The sequence below is a fragment of the Etheostoma spectabile genome, chromosome 13, assembly GCF_008692095.1.
Source record: "Etheostoma spectabile isolate EspeVRDwgs_2016 chromosome 13, UIUC_Espe_1.0, whole genome shotgun sequence".
Lineage (NCBI taxonomy): Eukaryota > Metazoa > Chordata > Actinopteri > Perciformes > Percidae > Etheostoma > Etheostoma spectabile.
Window position 1 is genome coordinate 17,691,046 of NC_045745.1, and position 11,401 is coordinate 17,702,446.

The 11,401-nt window shown below is 38.8% G+C and overlaps 1 protein-coding gene across 2 annotated transcripts in view; it reads right to left on the bottom strand.

Moving 5' to 3' along the window:
* Positions 1-24: 24 nt before the first annotated feature.
* Positions 25-11,401, bottom strand: part of LOC116700235 (solute carrier family 22 member 5) — an 18,729-nt gene continuing 7,352 nt past the window's right edge. Inside the window, exons 3-13 of one of the 2 annotated variants that reach the window (XM_032533244.1) lie at positions 6,308-6,561; positions 5,796-5,978; positions 5,148-5,251; positions 4,793-4,947; positions 4,440-4,611; positions 4,142-4,277; positions 3,811-3,911; positions 2,165-2,379; positions 902-1,084; positions 579-701; positions 25-253 (exon numbers count right to left, since the gene is read on the bottom strand). In XM_032533244.1, the coding sequence (XP_032389135.1) occupies positions 180-253; positions 579-701; positions 902-1,084; positions 2,165-2,379; positions 3,811-3,911; positions 4,142-4,277; positions 4,440-4,611; positions 4,793-4,947; positions 5,148-5,251; positions 5,796-5,978; positions 6,308-6,514 (1,653 nt within the window). In that variant the 5' untranslated portion in view covers positions 6,515-6,561 and the 3' untranslated portion in view covers positions 25-179. Of the gene's footprint in view, positions 254-578; positions 702-901; positions 1,085-2,164; positions 2,380-3,810; positions 3,912-4,141; positions 4,278-4,439; positions 4,612-4,792; positions 4,948-5,147; positions 5,252-5,795; positions 5,979-6,307; positions 6,593-11,401 lie in introns of those variants that run through there. The other variant, XM_032533245.1, reaches the window with a different exon arrangement.

The window sequence follows — 11,401 nt, forward strand, 5'->3', positions numbered from 1 at the left end:
GCACGTGTAAATACAATTCTTTAAATGTCAGTTCTTAAGAAAAGGTAATGTAAAATATTGAATCCATTTGTACTGATTGACATGTTGATAAAAATGTTGAATATCTAGAACAGTAAACATTAGAAATAATAGTAAATAGTAAATTTATTAATAACTTGTGTAAGTAATGTTCTAGACAATCAGAGTTGACTTTCGAAAAGCACCACAGGTTTACAACGATCTTTTCTTGTGATGAATGGAAACTTCATGCTGTTAGTAAAAAAGGCAAACAAACCATCACTTGGTTTACAAAAGACAAAAAAACACATCTGCAACATTATTTTTTCCACTTCTTCCAACTTCATTAATCATTGTCATGAACAGGTGTTTTCACTACAAGGAGTGATGCAAAATCGTCACATCCAATTAGGGTCATGATGATGATGATGAGCTTTGGCTGTTACATTAAAAGACTATTTTGAATTTTTGTTTCCATTTTCTTGTCTGAACAACCAGTATCAGGTAGTTATTAGTTATAATTAGTTAGTTAGTTTACAAAGATGTATCCATTCCTTAAGAAACCTACCTTTCTCTCTTATGCATTTGTTGAATAGTTTGAGGAAGAGGTCGTCCAAAACTCTCTGGCAGGAAGAAAGCAGCAAATGCAGACACAACAGCCAGAGTCCCCACTGTAATATAAGGCAGGTACTTAAAGTATTCACCTGTACAAGGAGAAGGGGAAATTAGAATGAAGGAGGTCCTTGGTCCTGCATATGTATCCTGTAAACTTATACAGTATGTAATACCAAATATAAATACCAAACTACAGATAGGTTGAATCAGCTGCTTATAACCTAAAATGTGTCAATGTTCTAAGACAAATCCAGGTTGAACAAATGTAATGTTGCTTTTGTTTACTCACTCAGAAGTATCAAAGAAGGTGCAATGCAGCTTCCCAGTCTGGAAACAGTAGTGCATGTCCCTGACGCGGTGTTCCTGAGCACTGTTGGATAAAGCTCTGCTGTGTAGGCAAACATCAGGGCTGTACCGGTGGAGATACCAAATTTACCCAACATCTCCAGTGCAACAGACAGATTTGGTACACCTGAAATGTAAGAAATGGTTTGTCTAAGAACATAATGGAACAAAATGTCCCTGTATGATCCCCTTCACACAGCCATTTAATTAGTTCTTCAAAAATATAAAGAAACTTGTTTTCAGGAGAATAAAATTACTGTGGGCTGAGTTTTTCTAGTAACCAGGGCCTGAAATTAACGCCCGATCTCCTGCCAAATGCGGGTGAATTTTGCAATTGGCGGGTAATACTGTCAATCTACCTGCCACACTGGGAGGTAGCCAATGAGAATTGAGTGATTCAGACCCGTAACTATCGGTAAGCAGGGTACGCAGTTGCTTACGGGCCTGCATCACTGGAAGACATTGATTGACAGCCGGGCCCCCTTTCACATTGTTATTACTCGCGACAATCCCAGCAGTCCCACCTGCAGCCACTGACCAAAGACGAGACGTGTGGCCCCGAACATCTCACATTTACCAGCATACAGCAAAAAACAAAACATTCAATAAAAAAAAAAAAAAGATTTATGACCGTCTTGCCAACATGTATACATTTTAACATCAATGTACTGTACGCTGTAAAGTTGCTGCTGTTTCAAACCTGTCGGCTCGTTTCTCTGTTCCCCTCCGCGACTGATGCACGCACACAGACAAACATGTACATGATTACATAAATTGAGGACAGCTACATTATTGTAGGTACAATGATAAGTTAAAGTCCAATAAGTACTTTATCAAACCACATGAAGGGCTCTCCGCCCGCTGCAGAGAGCCAACAGGATTGAAACAGCAGCCGCTTCAGCGATTTCAGAGTGAAAAATCATTACAGCGTACATTGATGTCAAAATGTATACAGGTTGACAGGACGGTCTGACATGTTTTGCACGTTCTTTTGCTGTATGTTTTGTTGGTAAATGTGAGATGTTTGAGTCACACACATCTCGTCTTCAAAGCAGAAACAGGGAAATAAATTTGGCAACGTACGTGTGATGTCAACCTGTTCTCACTCCTGTTTAGTCATTGGCTCTCAGAGTCACATACTGATACAAAGTCTAGCACAAGGGACTGCTGGGATTGGTTAAAGTAACCTTGGCATGACACAGCTTACTTTCAGGCACCAGTTGAATGAAGTACAGTGACACTCCTCCAAGGAGCAAGACAAAGATGGTAGACAGCCGTCGAGGAAGGTATCTCAGAGCCAGCCAACTGGAAATGTATGCTGGTACCTCTACAGCTGCTGAGATGAAGCAGCTGAGATAGGGGTCAGAATGAAGTCGGGATGTGTTTAAGGACAGGAAAAAGTATCCAGTACTCAGAGTGAACCTGGGAAGAAAGTCACAGACAGAGATTTTTGAATGGAAATCCTCAAAGAAACAGCATTAACTGCATTACATTAATTTAGCTGAGGTTTTTATCCAAAGCGATATTGGAATATATATCAATGTGTTATGAATATCTATAAGATCCAGTCTTAACAGGTGAGTATTTTTAGTCTGCAATGAGGATGCATAGTGTTTCTGCTCTCCTGATGTCAGTATGGAGCATGTTTCATCATAACGGTTGGGGAGGGGAATGACGGCCAAAATAGCCAGCAAGTAGCAGGCTTATACCCACAGCCTACATCTGTTTAGTCATACTACAGTGGCCAAGACCCAAGATAACAAAAGCCAGGACCAAAACCTGCATCACCTTCTGGGTGAAGAACGGCCATATCCTCCTGATGTTGTGTAGCATGAATCTGCAGGAAGGGGTTGTCACAGCCAAGGACAGCTGGTCACACCCAGGTCCTTGCAATCTGAGCCACAGACACCACTGAGTTCTCCTTTTTAAATCTCATTCTCTTTCGTAAATCCCATAAATGAAGAATACTCTGAGCAATCACCTTATTATGTACACCTGTACAGTGTGCAATCCAGTAAAATATTCCTGCAAATTACAAAGACAGGTACATTACTGAAATGTGTTCCATAGTAATGCATCGCTGTCTAACACTCCCCAATTGCTTCTTTTCACCTACCAGTGAGGAGCTTCACTGGGACATTTGGAACCAATAGGAGGAGTTTGAGTGCAATGAAAAGGACAAGAACCCTTACTGGCATCCCCCCCACGAACATGGCCAATTGTGTTCGTGAAATGCAAAATCATAAAAATGTTCATTCCTACCCTCACCTATGGTCATGAAGGCTGGGTCATGACCGAAAGAAGGAGATTCAGGGAACAAGCAGTCAAAATGGGTTTTCCGCAGGAGGGTGGCGGGCGTCTCCCGTAGAGATAGCTTAAGAAGCTCTGTCTCCGTGAGTAACTCTGATTAGAGCTGAGGCTCCTTTGCGTCAAAAGGAGCCAATTGATGTGGTTTGGGCATCTGGTAAGGATGACCCCTGGGCGCCTCCTTAGGAGGTGTTCCATGCACGTCTAGCTGGGAGGGGGCCTCGGGGATGACCCAGGACTAGGAACGCCTCAGGATCTCTCAGTCAGGGCTGGCTAATGTGGCTCGGGAAAGGGAAGTTTGGGGTCCCCTGCTGGAGCTGCTGCCCCCGCAACCCAATCCTGGATAAGTGGTTGAGGATGGATGGATGGATGCTTGGATGGACGGATGCATTATCAGACTGATTAGTTTTAAGTTGCTTTGTGTAGTGTTATTCTACTGAAATTAATTATGCTAAGGTGTTTGAACAACTGTAATTAATAATGCCTATTATCTAATTGTTTGTCTTGATGTCTTTGATGATTGAAATGCTCAGACTGGAGACTCACCACACCAGGCACAGAATGACAGTCGTGTTTCTGATGTCTTTTGTCCTCAGCAGGTTGAAGACATTGTGGTGTTGTCTAGGGTGTGCCTTTGTCTCATCAGCCTGCAACATACAAATCTCAGTCTTATCAGCAGTTTGTTGTCTTTTGACTGGTGGGTCTCACTGTCCACCACTGCGGCCCAGAATGAAATATCTCAACATCTGCTGAAAGAATTACCAGGTCATTTGTACATCCTTCCTATGGGGTGAATTGTACTAACAATGTGTGTCCTCAAGCACACACATTGGCTCCTGTGTCTGGTCCTGCATGATTTAGGTCGAGACAAACTTACATGTACACTGTAATCTTGGTCAAAGATGACCTGTGGAGCCTCAACCTTGTTTATCTTAGCAGCCTCTCTCACTATGGTCTCTGCCTCTTCCACTCTTCCCTGAGAGAGCAACCACAGAGGGGACTCTGGGATAAACCTGCCTCAGTATTTAAAAGAGAAACAAAAACCACGCAACAAACAGGGTTACTGCAAGTTAAATATTTCTAAAAGAGCCAAATTATTTGGTCTCTTGACAAATATCATGACACTAAACCTACCATTAATACATTGTCTTGTTATTCAATTGTTGAAAACCTACCACCAGAGAGGGAGGTACAGCAGACCAGGCAGAGAGATAGCCAACAGGAGAGATTTCCAGTCCCTTAAAAAGTAAGCCAAGAGAGGCAGTGTCATGTAGCCAATGGCAAAGCCAAGACATACACCCAAAGACGAGAACATGACCCGCACATTGCCAGTGAAGATTTCAGTGCCTGCACAAAGAGAAAGAGATAAATGAATGACAGAAGTGCAGGTAATAGGTGAAGATATTTGTGATACACAGTAAATCACCAATACATGCACAGTACATACAATACATGTATATTATTCAAAATCACTCCCTACTGTATAAAAGCATTATTTGTTACCAAAGCATGACATGTTCACATTTACCCAGCACAAAAGCAGCGACATAGTTGGAGACCTGTCCCAAACCACTGGTGAAGAGAAGGATGGAGAACACCGTCCAAGAAGGTGAAAAGATTGGAACAAATGAAAAAACTGTCTGAATTGCCATAGTGGCAAAGAAAACAGGCTTTCTTCCAAACCTAGACGAGAAGTCAAACAATAAAATAAGAGCAAATTAAAATAATATTACAATATCTTAAAAGTGTACAGATTGCTAAAAATGTTATTAGTTTGGACTGATTAAAAAGAAATTGCAATGTTTTATTTAGGCAGAAGAATTCAACATTTTCGAAGAATAAAGCGTGTTTATAACTTCCTTGCGAGACTGTGTTTTTAGTACCTGTCTGAGAGCTGTCCTGAGATGAAGGATCCAATAAGAACTCCCAAGAAGTAAACCGTGGAAGTGAACGGCTGCTTCCACAGATCACTGCACACCAGGTCAAACTAGAGCATCAATGCATGGACAAAGAAAAAACAATCTAAGATTCTTTGCAATTAAGAATCAATCGAACCTTTTGTTCCTGAGTAGAATACTGGAAAAGTGGCATACATTCAGTTGGACACTCATTTTTCTTGTATACAGTGTGTTCTAGTCAAGACTAATGACTAATTACAGTTCAGTTACTATTACTACTCTATACTACGGCTAAACTATACCAAGAAATACTTACATTTTAGTAGATGCAGCATAGTAGATGACGCACAATGTGTGCTGGAGCCTTCTCCCACGCTGCACCTCAACTGTGGAATTCACTACCCCCTCACATCTGCATACGGGACTTCATAAAATAATTCAAAACTGCTCTTAATCTTTTTAAACTAGCTTATGTTTACTGCAAAAACTGCATCTTATTTTAAATCAACCTTAACTCTCTGCCTCGCTGTTTAATACTGATATTTGATGTAAGGTGAACTTAAGTTTTTTTTGAAAGGCGCCATTAAATAAAATGTATCATCATCATCGTCATCATTGACATGATGTACACACCTCAGAGACTATGGTGGATTGGTAGATGTCTCTGCTGTAGCTCCACCCATTTACACAGCTCTCCTGCTCCAGGTCAGTGAGGTTGACATCCCTGTCAGGAAACAATCCCTGAGCAGAGAGATTTCTGACCACATCCAGCCTGTATCTGTGGCATCTCTTCAACCTCGGTTTCCCATTTACCACCTAACAGTCACAATGACACAAACTTTATTAGCATTATTAGTAACATATCTTTTCCAATTGACCTATGCCTTGTGTATGGTTCTGTACTGTGTAAAGAAATCTTGCCGTTGAGTATGTAACGACTATGGGTCCATATCTTCCTGTACCTACATTCTATACCTACGGCATAGATTCAATGCATAACTATAAATGGCACTTTAGACGCCAATTTGACATTGAGCCCAAAATATTGAATAACGTTTGGAGAGATACATTTGTAAATCAGTGAATACATTTTTTTCACAATCCATCAAATGACTTGTCTCCCTATCAGAATTTAAGAACATTACCTCTATTGGTATGATAGCATTGCGCCAATCTTGGGTCAGGTTAACCTCAGGAACCAGGCAGTGGTGACTGGGAATGTCAGTCAAGAAGACAACAGAGAAAGCAGCAAATCCATTGGGCACGATGCTGGCACAGAGCAGGAAGAAGACAATCTGCTGGAAGCGTCCCCACTGACCAAGAAAAGCAGTAGTCTTATCATAATCATTCATATTAGAATCCCAACTGTCCTATCCGCCGTCAACGTCTTCTTTTTAAACTGCAACAGAAAAAAAAGAAAAGACGGCTCTTGCACCACACCAAGCCACACCCTGTACAAAATAAAACAATAATTCTAAAGCTAAAGTTAATCAGTAATCAGTCTACCAATAACACACAAGGCTTTACTGGTTTCAAGATTTTTCATTATGACAAGTATTCAAATACTGTGTTAAAACTTTGAGAACCACTGCTCTAAAATCTTTCCAGGTGAAAGACAAAAAAAAGCTTGAATGTTAGGGTTATTCATGGTACGCTTCCTTGTAGTGAGTGCAACCTAACACCAGAGGGGGGAGGTACGCCAACCCAAACAAAGACAAATACAAAAGGAGAGATCTCTAGTCCCTTACAAAGAAAACAAAAGGCAGGCAGCATCATGTAGCATTGGCAAAGCCTAAAAATGTTCCCAAAGATGAGTAAAGAACTCGCACATTGCCAGTCAATATCTTAGTGCCTGCACACAGAGATAAACAAACACAGGAGACAGAAAAAGGGACAGGTGCTTAAGGAGTGAAAGTAAAGTAGGTGTACAGTATTTTTAAATAACAAACATTATTTTTCTTAAATCTGACAAATGTGTAAAACTACTATGACAGTATTTATAGAACGGACTATAGCTCAGATACATTATATGTAAAATCTTTTGAAGAAGACTTTATTCCTTCATCTTAGACTTGTCTATGTAAAATAGGTGTATAAGTTAGGCCTGCACGATTCGGGGAAAAATTTGAATCACGATTGTTTTGCTAAGAATTGATATCTGGATTCTCTGCCATGATTTTTTTAACCACTGCAACAAAAAAACAAATTGGCAGTACCAGAGAGATTTTTTTAGCACCTACAGCACAATGTGCATCACAACAAGTGAAGCCTGTAAACATAGAGGCTTTATTGAAGAGAAGGGAGTGCACTGCAGCACTTTAAAACCTTTTTTATTCAGTCTATGTTTAAAACTCCCAGAAGAAAGTAGTAGCCTTTGTGATGCAGTCGGCTCATAAAAATATATGAAAATAAGTCATTTAAAAAAAATAATTACATCGTGAACAGGGTGGCTGCTTATTATGAGCCTTAATTTTAGTGATATATCCAACTTATCAAGAAATATACAATAACACTTTATTTGAAGGGGTGTGCATAAGACTGACAGGACACGTCCTGAACGTAAGTCTTTATGAATGTTTATGATGGTTGTCAGTGTCATTCAGTATGACACTGAACGCAAAGTTAACATTGTTTGAGATGTTTGTATTCTGAAAACTTGACATAAACCATAACAATCTCTGTTAAGACAACTCAACATTAATCAAGACATATAACCTGTCATAAATATGTTATAGCAGGCCTATTTATCTTACTGCTGCCACTAACAACTAATTTTCTAACGACTAATCTTTCGATTAAGCAACTTCAGTTTGACAGAGTGTACAGACCACTCTTTTACCAGTTGGCCTGAAATACTCATTTTTCATATCAAAGCAGTGAAGGCGGGGGCAGGGGGAAGAGGGCTAGCAGATTAACCAGCAGATCACGTTGACTAAAAGAAATTGCCGTTGACTTTTTTAAATGGTCAATTACGTAGACTAAGTCAACTAATCGCAACGGCACAAGTGTAAACATTACATTAAACTGTTGTATGTTGGTTTTTACATTGGCTGTCATGAGACCATTATAATTGTGTCATGAATATTTCCTTGACCTCAAGTAAAGTGGAACAAGTGGACGGTCATGAAAGTCATAAGACCAGTTTGATGACTGAATACAGTACCGTGGTGATTTAGGAGTTTTGGATGGATAACATTAGCTTTAGGCTAATGTTACTTGTTAAATGTCTCCACAGTTAACAGCTGGTAGTTGATTTTATTATGTATTACGGTGCATTATTCAACAACTGTAGATACTGTATGTACTGTCTTCCCGTTCCAGTGTCAAAGCCAGGGGTTTCTCAGAAGTGTCTGTCACCAGAACAGATGAACATCAGCTGCTGCTCAGATGGAGATGAATTTGAGTTCAATTTAACCTTAAACAGTCCCCTACTGGTGCAGAGCAGAGGCCACAGCCACTATCCAAGCAACAGGACAGCTAACGTCAAGTCACCGGCTGGAAGTAAAGCTGAACATGGAAAACCCAGTGTTTCAAATGTTACCATCAGCATACACAGTCAGCAGACAGGAAACTTGACATGTCATGTTTGGAACATTTTTAGCAGAAGCAAAACAGCAATTAACCTCAAAAGCTGCAAAGATACTGTGTTTAAAGGACGCTTGCTTTCTTTTCTTAATTTCAGCTCTTCATCATTTCACATTTGGTATTTGGAAAAAACCAAAACATTAACAAATTAAATCACTTCTTTTTGGCTGCATGCGGCCCCTTGGGTAATTAATATTAGAATTAAGGATTAAAATGAGCATTTCGTGTTTTGCACTTTTTAAATAATCGATAAAATAGATGATTTCATCTGGATTATTCAAACCATCAAATAATATGAAAAAAAGATGATGGGTATGTCCAAAGTGCTAAATTGCATCCATGTTTCCCTCGCTTGCTTGCTTTCTTCACATCTCTCCGACTGAGGAAACATGGTAGAGACACGAGGAAATCCTGCAAGAATCAGAAATACTTTATTGATCCCCGGAGGGAAATTCTGTGTTACAGTTGCAAGAAGTATATCAATATCTGAGTAGAAATATAAATAAAAGAAATACAAGGAGTGTGGATATGTACAGTATTTACATAGTTAAAGGAAAAGAAGAAGAGAGTAAACAAGAAATGTGTTTTAAGAGGGATGAGACATTTCACGTTAAGCAATGTCCGTTTGTTATGATGGCGGCACATCTGGATCTGCCAACAGCTGCCAGCCTCTGTTACATACCGTTATATTCACACACAAACAATAGCCCCCACCACCTGCCCACTCTGTTTAAACACTTTTGCTTGTATTTACATTACTGTAATTTGTCAGGGTTTACCACACTGATAATCTAACATTACCTGCTATTTACTTTGTTTATTTTATATTGTCTACTTGTTTCTTAGGTTATTTGTAGGTTTTATTTTACTTTGCATTTTATTTTTAGTTTATGCTTCATATACTACATTTACAACATTAAGCTCTATGAATCTTTTCATTTTCAGTTAGCCTAGTTTCTTTGTAATTATGTGAAATTGTAAAGACTGTTCAAATAAACATATTGATATACTTTGTACATAGTAAAACATGAATCATAACTAACCTAAGCCCTTACATTTGCTGAAATCCTTTTATGTAGCTGGAGATAAAAAAAAAAGTGAGATAGTTGTTACATCTATATCAATAGATAACGTTTTTTAGAGTAAACAGAATCACCTTTATATTCTCGTTTGTTTGGGTTACCATATTAAAAATTGTATTTAAGCGTTTACTTTGTGTTTTGTTTTTTTTCATTGTTTTGTAATTGTGTGGCATTGTGGATGATATTTACAATTTTTTTAAATTATTTTACATTAAAAAAAAAAAACATTACATTTCACATAAGGCAGCATATCTATAACGGAGATACAGCAATGGTCCAGACAAATCATATATACAAAATCTCTCCGAAGTGTCTAAAATGGTTGGAATTAAATTTTACGTTTCCTTGATCCATGGTCAGTTCTAACTTGACCAGTCATGGCTAAATCACCGAGTTAAAACGCTCCTCCCACAAATTGATCGTATAGACCTCTATACCATCCATCCATTCATTCATTCATTCATCCATTCATCCATCCATGCCAATTCCTTAGGCAAGGCAAAGCAAGACAGCTTTATTTGTATAGCACATTTCAGCAACAGGGCAATTCAAAGTGCTTTACACAAAAACAGTTAACAATAAGAACAGATAAAACACAAGAATTAAAGTTATAGTGCAGTATAAGAAATGAACAGCCATTTAAAGAAGGCAGCATCAAAAAGAAAGGTCTTCAGCCTTGATTTAAAAGAACTGAGAGTAGCAGCGGATCTGCAGGTTTCTGGGAGTTTATTCCAGATATGAGGAGCATAGAAACTGAAAGCTGCTTCCCCATATTTAGTTCTGACTCTGGGGACAGAAAGCAGACCTGTCCCAGATGACCTGAGAGGTCTGGGTGGGTCATAGTGTAGCAGAGTGAACTATTTACAGCTAGGGCCTCTGAAACATTGTATCCCTCTGACTCCATACTTTATGGCAAAGTGGTACTGGTCATTTGTTTGCTATTTTTAACATATTTTGGTAGACTGGTCAGACTCTAGTAGAAAGTAATCAGCAGAAGTGCACTAACCCAGATAATGACAGGAACATCTCACAGTGTACGATGATTAAAAAAATGTTACAATAAAGACAGAAGAGAATACACACTTTTGGCACCAAAAGACTAGCACTGTCCATTGGGTCAAATCTAAATTTGTATTCAAGTTCATGTCAATACATTTTATCAGAATCATGCAAGATACTTAAAGTTTATATGTAAGGCCACGTTTCTTAGTGCCTCTTTCCTTGAAGCGATAGTCAACTGAAAGAAAAACAGAAGATGAGGGAATGGGGAAAACTCTGGCAATAGGTACATTTCAAAAACTAATAACAGATATATTCTTTTAATAACAGTCACTGAATGACCCTATACAAGTCTCAACTCGGATTTCTTTTTGATTTTTAAACAAAACAGTGAAACTCCTTGTATGTATGCAATCTCTAAACAGTATTGTTTCCTTTCTGCATTTCACCATACAAACCATCAAAACAAGGTCACATATTAAAGTTAAAAAAAACAGACAACACTGTTTTAAGGTTATCATACAACTGGGAACAGGAAGTTGAAAGTGTTTTGCTTTACATTTACAGTATCTG